Source organism: Salmo salar, chromosome 18 (genome assembly GCF_965601325.2).
Source record: "Salmo salar chromosome 18, fSalSal1, whole genome shotgun sequence".
NCBI lineage: Eukaryota > Metazoa > Chordata > Actinopteri > Salmoniformes > Salmonidae > Salmo > Salmo salar.
The window spans coordinates 36,407,501-36,423,353 of record NC_138308.1 but is presented as its reverse complement, the minus strand read 5'-3'; the positions used below and the strand labels follow the sequence as shown (position 1 = coordinate 36,423,353).

The following is a 15,853-nucleotide window of genomic DNA, read 5'->3' as shown; positions in this document are numbered from 1 at the left end:
AAAGAAAGAGGCAGCCTAACCACTAGTCTGTTAGTGAAACAAACGGGCCGTGGTTTAGGCTTAACTGTGTTGGGGGAAAGAAAGAGGCAGCCTAACCACTAGTCTGTTAGTGAAACAAACGGGCCGTGGTTTAGGCTTAACTGTGTTGGGGGAAAGAAAGAGGCAGCCTAACCACTAGTCTGTTAGTGAAACAAATGGGCCGTGGTTTAGGCTTAACTGTGTTGGGGGAAAGAAAGAGGCAGCCTAACCACTAGTCTGTTAGTGAAACAAACGGGCCGTGGTTTAGGCTTAACTGTGTTGGGGGAAAGAAAGAGGCAGCCTAACCACTAGTCTGTTAGTGAAACAAACGGGCCGTGGTTTAGGCTTAACTGTGTTGGGGGAAAGAAAGAGGCAGCCTAACCACTAGTCTGTTAGTGAAACAAACGGGCCGTGGTTTAGGCTTAACTGTGTTGGGGGAAAGAAAGAGGCAGCCTAACCACTAGTCTGTTAGTGAAACAAATGGGCCGTGGTTTAGGCTTAACTGTGTTGGGGGAAAGAAAGAGGCAGCCTAACCACTAGTCTGTTAGTGAAACAAACGGGCCGTGGTTTAGGCTTAACTGTGTTGGGGGAAAGAAAGAGGCAGCCTAACCACTAGTCTGTTAGTGAAACAAACGGGCCGTGGTTTAGGCTTAACTGTGTTGGGGGAAAGAAAGAGGCAGCCTAACCACTAGTCTGTTAGTGAAACAAACGGGCCGTGGTTTAGGCTTAACTGTGTTGGGGGAAAGAAAGAGGCAGCCTAACCACTAGTCTGTTAGTGAAACAAACGGGCCGTGGTTTAGGCTTAACTGTGTTGGGGGAAAGAAAGAGGCAGCCTAACCACTAGTCTGTTAGTGAAACAAACGGGCCGTGGTTTAGGCTTAACTGTGTTGGGGGAAAGAAAGAGGCAGCCTAACCACTAGTCTGTTAGTGAAACAAACGGGCCGTGGTTTAGGCTTAACTGTGTTGGGGGAAAGAAAGAGGCAGCCTAACCACTAGTCTGTTAGTGAAACAAACGGGCCGTGGTTTAGGCTTAACTGTGTTGGGGGAAAGAAAGAGGCAGCCTAACCACTAGTCTGTTAGTGAAACAAACGGGCCGGGCGACTATAATCCAATTCCAATGATTTAAATGAGTGTGTGGAATTCCAAAATCCGAGCCTGTATAAGGCCTCTGTAGTTTGTCTGTGGGACTGTTTATATCTTGTCTTGTATATCCCTTACAAAAAAAAGACAGCAGTTGTAGAAGTGCAGTAACTGCAGTCGACTGTGGTATTTTGGAAGCAGTAATTGCAGAATAACTTCAGTGTACTGCAGTTAAACTGCACTCTGACTGCAATCTTTTTTTGGTAAGGGATCAGTCCAATCCTCCTGTAAATACTCTGACATTATGCTATGTATCTCTATTCACTACAAAGGAAAGGAACCTTTTAACCAACAGCAATGAGACACTAAACGCAGCACCAAACCTTGAGGTAAAGGAGCTCAAGTAGAAAACGACACAAAAACAACATCCTCAACGATGCACTTCGTATGTTGAGTTTGTGTCAACACTGTAAAACACGTTCAGTAGCGTTTCTCGCTCTCTTAGTCTTCTCTTTATTTCTGTGTGCAAAAACAACAACAAACTAGACTCTTTCAGAGGACGTGTGGCGCACGGCACGCACCAAGCTGCCCTTCCGTAGCCTCTCCCCGAGCAGCCCTCGCCCCGGCGAACGTGTGCCCAGATGAGATAACTCTGGCAGGCAGAGGGAAGCAAGAGGGAGGGCCTCCTCCTCTGGAAGAGAAGAAAATGAAAAAACCTGGATGCAGGCCAAGTCTTTCTTGTCTTTCTTTCTCACCGCTTCGAACTCACTCCCCCACTCCCTCCCTCTCTGTCTCGCCCCCTCCCTCCCTACCTCTCCACCCTCCCTCCCCCTTCCTCCCTACCTCTCCACCCTCCCTCCCCCTTCCTTCCTCCCTACCGCTCCCCCTCCCCCTTACCCCCATATCTCCCCTCTCCCCACCATCCCTCTTTCCCCCACCCTCCCTCCCCCTTACCCCACCCTCCCTCTCTCACTCCCCCTTACCCCCTCCCTCCCTCTCCCATGTAGCAGACCTAATGAATTGAGTGACTAAAGAAAATGAGGAGAGCTAAACAAGCAGGAAGACAAACAGACAGAAAGAGAAGAACAAGTGTGACTGAACACAGAACAGAAACACACGAACAGAAACACACACACAGAAACATACACACACACACACACACACACACACAGAAACACACACAGAAACACACACGTTGGCGAGAATTAGCATCGCAGAAAGACGCACGCTTACTTTCTTCATCAAAACCTTGGCAGACGATCAGAGGAGAGGAGGCTATTGTCAGAACCCGCATTCAATCACACACACACATACACCTCTCCACACACACACACACACACACACATACGCCTCTCCACACACACACACACACACACACCCTCTCTCTCCTCTCCCTCAGTTGAGCCGCATCGTCTTCTTGTGTCAGTGTCACGTTTTCCTTCAAACATACACACTTCCCTACACACACACACACTCACACATTTCCCCCCACATACAACCCCCCCTACACCCACCCACCCACATGGTTTTCTTATGACAGTGTCACATCGCACCTTCTTCCAAAGTCACAAGAATTAAGAGACGTGCTCCTCTCCTCCTCCGCAGGAACGTTTTGATTGGCAAACTTAATCTGAGGGCCCCAGGGGACACAGCCACTGTAAACGATTTATCGGAAAAATGCATCCCAGAATGCACCTGTGGGGGGCCCATGGCCCAGGGGCGATTATTGAATAACCTCTACGAGCTATGACTCCTCCTGCTTGCCCTCGCCAACCGACCGACCCACAAATTAACTTCCCTCAACGCTAACAGTACGGATGCAGGGGTAGCAAACACTCTGTGTGTGTGTGTGTGTGAGAGAGAGAGAGAGACAGTATGGATGTATCAGGATAGTGTGTATGAGAGAGAGAGACAGTATGGATGTATCAGGACAGTGTGTATGAGAGAGAGACAGTATGGATGTATCAGGACAGTGTGTATGAGAGAGAGACAGTATGGATGTATCAGGACAGTGTGTATGAGAGAGAGACAGTATGGATGTATCAGGACAGTGTGTATGAGAGAGAGACAGTATGGATGTATCAGGACAGTGTGTATGAGAGAGAGACAGTATGGATGTATCAGGACAGTGTGTATGAGAGAGAGACAGTATGGATGTATCAGGACAGTGTGTATGAGAGAGAGACAGTATGGATGTATCAGGACAGTGTGTATGAGAGAGAGACAGTATGGATGTATCAGGACAGTGTGTATGAGAGAGAGAGACAGTATGGATGTATCAGGACAGTGTGTATGAGAGAGAGAGACAGTATGGATGTATCAGGACAGTGTGTATGAGAGAGAGAGACAGTATGGATGTATCAGGACAGTGTGTATGAGAGAGAGACAGTATGGATGTATCAGGACAGTGTGTATGAGAGAGAGACAGTATGGATGTATCAGGACAGTGTGTATGAGAGAGAGACAGTATGGATGTATCAGGACAGTGTGTATGAGAGAGAGACAGTATGGATGTATCAGGACAGTGTGTATGAGAGAGAGACAGTATGGATGTATCAGGACAGTGTGTATGAGAGAGAGACAGTATGGATGTATCAGGACAGTGTGTATGAGAGAGAGACAGTATGGATGTATCAGGACAGTGTGTATGAGAGAGAGACAGTATGGATGTATCAGGACAGTGTGTATGAGAGAGAGACAGTATGGATGTATCAGGACAGTGTGTATGAGAGAGAGACAGTATGGATGTATCAGGACAGTGTGTATGAGAGAGAGAGACAGTATGGATGTATCAGGACAGTGTGTATGAGAGAGAGAGACAGTATGGATGTATCAGGACAGTGTGTATGAGAGAGAGACAGTATGGATGTATCAGGACAGTGTGTATGAGAGAGAGACAGTATGGATGTATCAGGACAGTGTGTATGAGAGAGAGACAGTATGGATATATCAGGACAGGGGTTGATGTGGTTGATGTGCTCCTCTCCTAAAGTGATAGTAGGTATGCAGGGTTTTGTTCCAGCACTACACAAACCCTTAACAAATGATAGGCTACCCTACCACCTGGCGACAGAGGTTTGAGTCCCGTCTAGACCTCTTCTGTCTCTGCCCTTACATTCAGTCTCCCTCAGTGTTTTCCAGCTGTACTGTCTAAAATGCAATATAAAACAGGAAAGGGGATGGGAGTCCTGATCTCCTATAATACAACTAAACAATATGGATGTTAGGGCAGGGGTGGCCAACCAACCCTCCTTCTGGGGAGGTAGGTTTACAGGGAGGGCAGGGTTTTGTTTCAGCCCCACACTGTTACATTCTATTAATCAGCTGCTCCTCAGGACCTTGATTGGCTGAGGGTGTGTTTGTGTAAGGCTGGAGCAATAGCCTGCCTACAGATATGGACTAGATATGGACTAGATATGGCCATCCTTGTGTTAAGAGTGTGTGTGTATGAGAGAGAGAGAGACAGAGAGACAGAGAGAGAGACAGAAAGAGAGAGACAGAGAGAGACAGAGACAGAAAGAGAGAGACAGAGAGAGAGCGAGACAGAGCGAGAGAGACAGAGCGAGAGAGACAGAGCGAGAGAGACAGACAGACAGAGACAGAATGAGAGAGACAGAGAGAGAGAGAGAGACAGCAAGAGAGACAGAGAGAGAGAGAGACAGCGAGAGAGACAGAGAGAGAGCGAGAGAGACAGAGAGCGAGCGAGAGAGACAGAGCGAGAGAGAGCGAGACAGAGGGAGAGAGACAGACAGATAGAGAGACATGGTACTGTCCACTCCACCCACCCAGTCTGAATCTCAGTGCGGCCAGTGGTCCTCCATGGAAGGCCAGCATCAGTGTATCAGCTCCCTCCAGCCCCGTCCCCCCAGCCCACTGCAGCCCCTCCAGCCCCCCAGGACAGCGCAGATGCTGGGCAAGCCTCAGAGTGGTGGTGGCTGGGGATGGGTCCTCTCCCACTAGGGTCAACCCTAGACGAGCAAAATCACTACAAATTATTCATCAATCAAATTAACATTTATTTACATTGTTATTTCATACACAACATGTCTAAACAACAAAACATGACAGACAACAAAGTCCTATTAGAAAATAGCGAGTATTTTATGATGTATAATAAAGGTATATTGTAAGATAATGAAGCTGCAGCATGGTATAATGGGTCTGCCTGACTATTACAGAATGACCATTCAGGTGTGGGTCATACACACCCCACTCTGAGGAAGCTGCCTGCTGAGATGGACCACACTATGTGGTCTACTAAGACATGTTAAAACAAAGCTTCTATTCAAACTTCTATTCAAGTGAATGTTGTGGTCGAGCAGTCCGTCCATTCGCCTGCAGCACAGATGTATACCGCTGTCGGCATTGGTTGGAATCCGGCCCAATGAGAGAGACACACTCTCTACTCATCTTTCCTCATTGTCTCTCCTCTGTTCAATAAAACATACAAAATGCTCAAAAATATATTTAAAAAGGGGTGAAAAGTGAGTGCTGGCCTTTCAGAAATAAAAGTTGTTTATACCTAGGGGAGCCAAGCCAAGATCCAGAGCCATCAGTTCACCCTGGCCCCCCCCCACCACCAACACCCCCCCTGCAGGGTGCCAGGCCACCAGGACGGGCGGGATGGGGCAGGGGGCGAGCAGCGACACCCCTCTCCTCTCATCGTAGAGGACCAGAGAGGAGTCGCTGAGGCCCAGTAGCAGGGTGGTTGAGGAGGGGTGGCGGCAGCAGGAGACGGGGCGCGAGGAGAGGGGGATACGGGTCGCCGAGAGACGCTGGAGGCGGCCGTGGGCGCACTCGTACACGCAGGCGTCTGCCCAGGACGTCCCGGTGGTGGTGTGGGATCCTTGGGGTCCTTCAGGCAGCTCCACGGACAGAAGCTGGTACGGCTGCAGGAGACTGAAGCAGAGATCCAACAGGTCACCCTCAGTACACATGGAGCTGAGCACCTGGAGGGGAGAGAGAGACGGGTTAGACAGAGGTGGAGAAAGAGAGAGAGACACACAGACAGAGACAGACAGACAGACAGACAGAGCGAGAGAGACACAGACAGACAGACAGACAGACAGACAGACAGACAGACAGACAGACAGACAGACAGACAGACAGACAGACAGACAGACAGACAGACAGACAGACAGACAGACAGACAGAGCGAGAGAGAGAGACACAGACAGACAGACAGACAGACAGACAGACAGACAGACAGACAGACAGACAGACAGACAGACAGACAGACAGACAGACAGACAGACAGACAGACAGACAGACAGACAGACAGACAGAGACACTCAGACAGAGAGAGAGACACTCAGACAGAGAGAGAGACACTCAGACAGTGACAGAGAGGCAGACAGACAGACAGACAGACACAGAGAGAGAGACACAGACAGAGAGAGAGAGAGAGAGAGTGAGAACAGTAACAGCGTAGCTTCACTACACCCTCTAGAGATGGAGTGTCAATCAAGCAAGTCAATGATAAGTGCTCCATTCAACTCAAGGTCACAAATGTTTTCCTGGCACATTTCCTACCAGTCTACTTCACATATGCACTAAACAACAAACAATACCACTGCCTAGGTGCGTAAATTGCCCTAAGGGGACAAATAAAGCTGTATTGAATTGAACCCTACAAACGCCAGAAAGTCGGTAACCTACTGACACAGAACACTGCAACACAAACAACAGGGCTGTGGATGTCCTGTAGCTACAGTGACAGTCTGACTGTAATTCATTTAGCTAGTCTCCCTCCCTGCCTGACTTTGTCCCTCCGTCCCTGCCTGACTTTGTCCCTCCGTCCCTGCCTGACTTTGTCCCTCCCTCCCTATCGGTCAGTCTCCCTCCCTCCATATCGGTCAGTCTCCCTTCCTTCCTGTCTCCCTCCATCCCTATCAGTCAGACTCCCTTGCCTGCCTCCCTTCCTGTCTCCCTTCCTGTCTCCCTTCCTGTCTCCCTCCCTGCCTCTCTCCCTGTCTCCCTCCCTCCCTCCCTCCCTCCCTCCCTCCCTGTCTGTCTGTCTGTCTGTCTGTCTGTCTGTCTGTCTGTCTGTCTGTCTCCGTTCCTCCCTGTCTGTCTGTCTGTCTGTCTGTCTGTCTGTCTGTCTGTCTGTCTGTCTGTCTGTCTGTCTGTCTGTCTCCCTCTGTCCCTCCCTCCCTGCTTATCAGTCTCCCTCCCTATCTGCCTCCCTGCCTGCCTGGTGCAAAACAAAGCAAAGCCGGTAGTTTGGCAGGCTCTGCCAAGAAGGGACTTAGGCAGGTTTTACCCACCATGGGCTGAGTCACAAATGGTTCCCTATTCCCCTATTATAGTGCACTACTTTAGACTAGAGCCCTATTCCCCTATTATAGTGCACTACTTTAGACCAGATCCCTTTGGGATCCCCTATGGACCCTGGTCACAAGCAGGGCACTAAATAGGGAATAGGGTGCCATTTGGGAATACAACAGGAAGGAAACAGATGACTGTTTTAGGCTCATTTTTTTCTTCCCATAATCCCCTCGAGCCAGCTCCTGCTTGCACCCCGGGGGTGGGGGGGGGGGGGCTGACAGCACAGAAAGGGGGATGAGTGAGTGTGAGTGTGTGTGTGTGTGTGTGTGTGTGTGTGTGTGTGTGTGTGTGAGCTTAAGAGTGTGTGTGAGAGGCAGAGGTTAAGGGGAGGGTGGTGGGTTGGCATTTTGCCAGCCTCACACTGAGCCACACCTGCCCCAGCCACAGACCCCCGTTCTCTGGGTACTGCCCCGACTGCAGGGCTGGGCCTCACACTTCACAGACACACACGCTTCACAGACACACACACACACACACACACACACACACACACACACACACACACACACACACACACACACACACACACACACACACACACACACACACTCACACACACACACACACACGCTTCAGCTCCTCACACCTACACTCTATCACACACCTAGACTACACTTATCACCACACCTCTTAGTTATTACCCTGACTATCACACACCTAGACTACACTTATCACCACACCTCTTAGTTATTACCCTGACTATAACACACATAGACTACACTTATCACCACACCTCTTAGTTATTACCCTGACTATCACACACCTAGACTACACTTATCACCACACCTCTTAGTTATTACCCTGACTATAACACACCTAGACTACACTTATCACCACACCTCTTAGTTATTACCCTGACTATCACACACCTAGACTACACTTATCACCACACCTCTTAGTTATTACCCTGACTATCACACACCTAGACTACACTTATCACCACACCTCTTAGTTATTACCCTGACTATCAACCCTCTTCAAATCCCCCTGATCCCACTACAATAGGACTAGCTGGTAGCTACACCTCCCCTCCCACTCCTCAATAGGACTAGCTGGTAGCTACACTTCCCCTCCCACTCCTCAATAGGACTAGCTGGTAGCTACACCTCCCCTCCCCCTCCTCAACAGGACTAGCTGGTAGCTACACCTCCCCTCCCACTCCTCAATAGGACTAGCTGGTAGCTACACCTCCCCTCCCACTCCTCAATAGGACTAGCTGGTAACTACACCTCCCCTCCCACTCCTCAATAGGACTAGCTGGTAACTACACCTCCCCTCCCACTACTCAGTAGGACTAGCTGGTAGCTACACCTCCCCTCCCACTCCTCAATAGGACTAGATGGTAACTACACCTCCCCTCCCACTCCTCAATAGGACTAGCTGGTAACTACACCTCCCCTCCCACTCCTCAATAGGACTAGCTGGTAACTACACCTCCCCTCCCACTCCTCAATAGGACTAGCTGGTAACTACACCTCCCCTCCCACTACTCAGTAGGACTAGCTGGTAACTACACCTCCCCTCCCACTACTCAGTAGGACTAGCTGGTAACTACACCTCCCCTCCCACTCCTCAATAGGACTAGCTGGTAGCTACACCTCCCCTCCCACTCCTCAATAGGACTAGCTGGTAACTACACTTCCCCTCCCACTCCTCAATAGGACTAGCTGGTAGCTACACCTCCCCTCCCACTCCTCAATAGGACTAGCTGGTAGCTACACCTCCCCTCCCACTCCTCAATAGGACTAGCTGGTAACTACACTTCCCCTCCCACTCCTCAATAGGACTAGCTGGTAGCTACACCTCCCCTCCCACTCCTCAATAGGACTAGCTGGTAGCTACACTTCCCTCCCACTCCTCAATAGGACTAGCTGGTAACTACACCTCCCCTCCCACTACTCAGTAGGACTAGCTGGTAACTACACCTCCCCTCCCACTACTCAGTAGGACTAGCTGGTAACTACACCTCCCCTCCCACTCCTCAATAGGACTAGCTGGTAGCTACACCTCCCCTCCCACTCCTCAATAGGACTAGCTGGTAACTACACTTCCCCTCCCACTCCTCAATAGGACTAGCTGGTAGCTACACCTCCCCTCCCACTCCTCAATAGAACTAGCTGGTAGCTACACCTCCCCTCCCACTCCTCAATAGGACTAGCTGGTAACTACACTTCCCCTCCCACTCCTCAATAGGACTAGCTGGTAGCTACACCTCCCCTCCCACTCCTCAATAGGACTAGCTGGTAGCTACACTTCCCTCCCACTCCTCAATAGGACTAGCTGGTAACTACACTTCCCCTCCCACTCCTCAATAGGACTAGCTGGTAACTACACCTCCCCTCCCACTCCTCAATAGGACTAGCTGGTAGCTACCCTCCACACACACTGCTGGCCCGATAAACCCCATTTCACCGCCTCACCCCTGCCCCTTCCCAGACAGCCACACACTGCTGGCCCGATAAACCCCATTTCACCACCTCGCGCCCCTGCCCCTTCCCAGACAGCCACACACTGCTGGCCCGATAAACCCCATTTCACCACCTCGCGCCCCTGCCCCTTCCCAGACAGCCACACACTGTGCCAATATGGAGTGCTGGCAACACCAGGTACAGGGACATAGGACGTGAACCAACCCTCTAGCCGTGACTTTACACCCTTACACAGAGGGATAGGAGTAGGGGTAGGGATAGTGATATGGGTAGGAATAGGGATAGTAGGGGAAGGAGTAGGGATAAGGATAGGATTAGGAATAGGAATAGGTGTAGGGATAGGAATAGGGGTATGGATAGGAGTAGGGGTAGGGAGTAGAGGTAGGAGTAGGGATAGGAATAGGAGTAGGTATCGGCGTAGGGGTAGGAGTAGGGCTAGGGATAGGAGTAGGGGTAGGAGTAGAGATAGGAGTAAGGACATGAGTAGGGGTAGGAGTAGAGATAAGGATAGGATAAGGAATCGGTGTAGGGATAGGAATAGGGGTATGGATAGGAGTAGGGGTAGGGAGTAGAGGTAGGAGTAGGAGTAGGGTGTAGAGGAATGAGTAGGAGTAGGGATATGAGTAGGGGAAGGTGTAGGGGTAGGAGTAGGGATAAGATTAGGAGTAGAGATAGACAGGGATAGGTGTAGGGAGTAGAGGTAGGAGTAGGGGTAGGGATAGGAGTAGGAGTAGGGGTAGGGGTAGTGTTAGGAGTATGGGTAGGGATAGGAGTAGGGGTAGGAGTAGGGGTTGGGATAGGAGTAGGGGAAGGAGTAGAGGTAGGAGTAGGAGTAGAGATAGGAGTAGGGAGTAGAGGTAGGAATAGAGGTAGGAGTAGAGGTAGGGATAGGAGTAGAGGTAGGAGTAGGGGTAGGGGTAGAGTTAGGAGTAGGGAGTAGAGGTAGGAATAGAGGTAGGAGTAGGGGTAGCAGTTTTCCCTCTCCCTCATTTGTTGGTAGGGACACTGTCTCCTCCATAGTAAGTAGGTTAGGGACTACTCCTGTCTATTGGTTTCAGTGACTGGTCCAAACTATTCTTCTCCGTTGTTCTCCTCTCCTTCCCCGGCACATGGAAGATAACAGGGGCGGGGCCAGCTGAGAGCCTGGCCCCTTGTTCACAGCACCGGGCCTCACACAGACAATTACACAGCTCACAGAGCACAGAAAGACAGGGGTAGAGACAGAGTGAAGGAGGGATGGGGGAGGGAGGGGTGTGAGTGAAGGGAGTGAGGGGGGCAGGGAGAGGGGAGGATGGGGGTGAGTGAAGGGAGGGAGAGAGAGAGGGTGGAGGGGCGTTTTGGTGATGAGAATTAATAAGCTTGGGGGGGTGGAAGGTAGGTACGGTTAGACAAAGTCAATATGTACACAAACATGGGCGCACACACACACACACACACACACACACACACACACACACACACACACACACACACACACACACACACACACACACACACACACACACACACACACACACACACACACACACACACACACACACACAAGTTGTAAGACTATATAGCAGTGTTTAGACCACAACCGTTGGTGTAACACAAATCTAAGAGGTCTTCTGAAAATCTGAAATCATAACACAAATTGTTACATTACAGCAAATACTAGGCCTGTAATCTAAGTAATTAATGAAAAGTTTTGATCTATATTTCTATATATAGGAAACCATGCTGCAGTCCTTTGAGTTTCATTATTTGTTTGGTGTCTAAATAAAGAAAAACAATATTTTTTTTCCACTTTGAGCAATCTGTTGTTATCTAGAGAGACCACCATGGAGGGAGGAATGGATGTTATCTAGAGAGACCACCATGGAGGGAGGAATGGATGTTATCTAGAGACCATGGAGGGAGGAATGGATGTTATCTAGAGACCATGGAGGGAGGAATGGATGTTATCTAGAGAGACCACCATGGAGGGAGGAATGGATGTTATCTAGAGAGACCATGGAGGGAGGAATGGATGTTATCTAGACACCATGGACGGAGGAATGGATGTTATCTAGACACCATGGAGGGAGGAATGGATGTTATCTAGAGACACCATGGAGGGAGGAATGGATGTTATCTAGACACCATGGAGGGAGGAATGGATGTTATCTAGAGAGACCATGGAGGGAGGAATGGATGTTATCTAGAGAGACCATGGAGGGAGGAATGGATGTTATCTAGAGAGACCATGGAGGGAGGAATGGATGTTATCTAGAGAGACTATGGAGGGAGGAATGGATGTTATCTAGAGACCATGGATGGAGGAATGGATGTTATCTAGAGAGACCATGGAGGGAGGAATGGATGTTATCTAGAGACCATGGAGGGAGGAATGGATGTTATCTAGAGACGCCATGGAGGGAGGAATGGATGTTATCTAGAGAGACCATGGAGGGAGGAATGGATGTTATCTAGAGACACCATGGAGGGAGGAATGGATGTTATCTAGAGACACCATGGAGGGAGGAATGGATGTTATCTAGAGAGACCATGGAGGGAGGAATGGATGTTATCTAGAGAGACCATGGAGGGAGGAATGGATGTTATCTAGACACCATGGAGGGAGGAATGGATGTTATCTAGAGAGACCATGGAGGGAGGAATGGATGTTATCTAGAGACACCATGGAGGTAAGAATGGATGTTATCTAGACACCATGGAGGGAGGAATGGATGTTATCTAGAGACACCATGGAGGGAAGAATGGATGTTATCTAGAGACCATGGAGGGAGGAATGGATGTTATCTAGAGATACCATGGAGGGAGGAATGGATGTTATCTAGAGAGACCATGGAGGGAGGAATGGATGTTATCTAGAGAGACCATGGAGGGAGGAATGGATGTTATCTAGAGAGACCATGGAGGGAGGAATGGATGTTATCTAGAGACCATGGAGGGAGGAATGATGTTATCTAGACACCATGGAGGTAAGAATGGATGTTATCTAGAGACACCATGGAGGGAGGAATGGATGTTATCTAGAGAGACCATGGAGGGAGGAATGGATGTTATCTAGAGAGACCATGGAGGGAGGAATGGATGTTATCTAGAGAGACTATGGAGGGAGGAATGGATGTTATCTAGAGACCATGGATGGAGGAATGGATGTTATCTAGAGAGACCATGGAGGGAGGAATGGATGTTATCTAGAGACCATGGAGGGAGGAATGGATGTTATCTAGAGACACCATGGAGGGAGGAATGGATGTTATCTAGAGAGACCATGGAGGGAGGAATGGATGTTATCTAGAGAGACCATGGAGGGAGGAATGGATGTTATCTAGAGAGACCATGGAGGGAGGAATGGATGTTATCTAGAGACACCATGGAGGGAGGAATGGATGTTATCTAGAGAGACCATGGAGGGAGGAATGGATGTTATCTAGAGACACCATGGAGGGAGGAATGGATGTTATCTAGAGACACCATGGAGGGAGGAATGGATGTTATCTAGAGAGACCATGGAGGGAGGAATGGATGTTATCTAGAGAGACCATGGAGGGAGGAATGGATGTTATCTAGAGAGACCATGGAGGGAGGAATGGATGTTATCTAGAGACCATGCATGGAGGAATGGATGTTATCTAGAGAGACCATGGAGGGAGGAATGGATGTTATCTAGAGACCATGGAGGGAGGAATGGATGTTATCTAGAGACGCCATGGAGGGAGGAATGGATGTTATCTAGAGAGACCATGGAGGGAGGAATGGATGTTATCTAGAGAGACCATGGAGGGAGGAATGGATGTTATCTAGAGACACCATGGAGGGAGGAATGGATGTTATCTAGAGAGACCATGGAGGGAGGAATGGATGTTATCTAGAGACACCATGGAGGGAGGAATGGATGTTATCTAGAGAGACCATGGAGGGAGGAATGGATGTTATCTAGAGACACCATGGAGGGAGGAATGGATGTTATCTAGAGACACCATGGAGGGAGGAATGGATGTTATCTAGAGAGACCATGGAGGGAGGAATGGATGTTATCTAGAGAGACCATGGAGGGAGGAATGGATGTTATCTAGACACCATGGAGGGAGGAATGGATGTTATCTAGAGAGACCATGGAGGGAGGAATGGATGTTATCTAGAGACACCATGGAGGTAAGAATGGATGTTATCTAGACACCATGGAGGGAGGAATGGATGTTATCTAGAGACACCATGGAGGTAAGAATGGATGTTATCTAGAGACCATGGAGGGAGGAATGGATGTTATCTAGAGACACCATGGAGGGAGGAATGGATGTTATCTAGAGAGACCATGGAGGGAGGAATGGATGTTATCTAGAGAGACCATGGAGGGAGGAATGGATGTTGTCTAGAGAGACCATGGAGGGAGGAATGGATGTTATCTAGAGACCATGGAGGGAGGAATGATGTTATCTAGACACCATGGAGGTAAGAATGGATGTTATCTAGAGAGACCATGTAGGGAGGAATGGATGTTATCTAGAGACACCATGGAGGTAAGAATGGATGTTATCTAGACACCATGGAGGGAGGAATGGATGTTATCTAGAGACACCATGGAGGTAAGAATGGATGTTATCTAGAGACCATGGAGGGAGGAATGGATGTTATCTAGAGACCATGGAGGGAGGAATGGATGTTATCTAGAGACACCATGGAGGGAGGAATGGATGTTATCTAGAGACCATGGAGGGAGGAATGGATGTTATCTAGAGACACCATGGAGGGAGGAATGGATGTTCATGGCTGGAATAATTCATTCATAATTTGGGTGGAATCACACAATTAGATCAAACAGAGGAGAAACTGTGTTAAAGACATAACTGGACAACAACACACAGAGAGAACCCCCCCCCCCCCAAACACACACACACACAGACCCCCATACACAGACCCCCCACAAACACAGAAACCCCCAACCAACACACACAGAACCCCCCCCCCCACACACACAGAACCCCCCCCACACACACAGAACCCCCCCACACACACAGAACCCCCCCCCCACACACACAGAACCCCCCCCACACACATAACCCCCCCACACACAGAAACCCCCCCACACACACAGAACCCCCCCAGACACACAGAATACCCCCCACACACACAGAACCCCCCCCCCACACACAGAACCCCCCCCCACACACATAATACCTCCCCCGACACACACAGAACCCCCCCACACATACAGAACCCCCCACACACACAGAATACCTCCCCCGACACACACAGAACCCCCCCAACCCACACACACAGAATACCTCCCCCGACACACACAGAACCCCCCCCCCCCCCCCCACACACAGAATACCTCCCCGACACACACAGAACCCCCCACACACACAGAACCCCCCCACACACAGAACCCCCCCCACACACACAGAATACCCCCCACACACACAGAACCCCCCCCCACACACACAGAACCCCCCCCACACACACAGAACCCCCCCCACACACACAGAATACCCCCCCACACACACAGAACCCCCCCCCACACACAGAACCCCCCCACACACAGAACCCCCCCACACACACAGAATACCCCCCCCACACACAGAACCCCCCCACACACACACAGAACCCCCTCCCCACACAGAATACCTCCCCCGACACTGAACACAAAACAGACTTGAAATAAAAACATCTGCTTCCCTTCCTTTTTTCACTGAAATTCCAGGAATCATAAAATGTTTTAACTAAATGTTAAATCCTAAATCATATTTCTCATGTTGTATAGAACTAAGACCACATAGGAAACAGGAACCAGGCTTTTGAATGTCTGGAGCGAGTGTTAAATGGGCTTAGCATGGCAGATAGCTGGCTCAACAAAAGGAACATATATATGAGCTTGAAGTGATTGAAGTCCCTGGCTCTCTTCTCCTTCGTCTTCTCAGATGAGCTCTGAGTGTTTGATTCTCTCCACACCTCTTAAATAAACTGCTTGCTTAATTTCACACCGCGCCATCAAACACACGCTGGTA

At 49.6% G+C, this 15,853-nt stretch overlaps 1 protein-coding gene across 2 annotated transcripts in view; it reads right to left on the bottom strand.

Annotated features, from left to right (window-relative positions):
• The window catches only part of wdpcp (WD repeat containing planar cell polarity effector), a 210,731-nt gene that overhangs the window by 56,589 nt on the left and 138,289 nt on the right, over positions 1-15,853 (bottom strand). For both annotated transcript variants that reach the window (XM_082964933.1, XM_082964934.1), the window contains exons 8-9: positions 5,621-6,047; positions 4,884-5,066 (exon numbers count right to left, since the gene is read on the bottom strand). In XM_082964933.1, the coding sequence (XP_082821059.1) occupies positions 4,884-5,066; positions 5,621-6,047 (610 nt within the window). The remainder of the gene's footprint in view (positions 1-4,883; positions 5,067-5,620; positions 6,048-15,853) is intronic.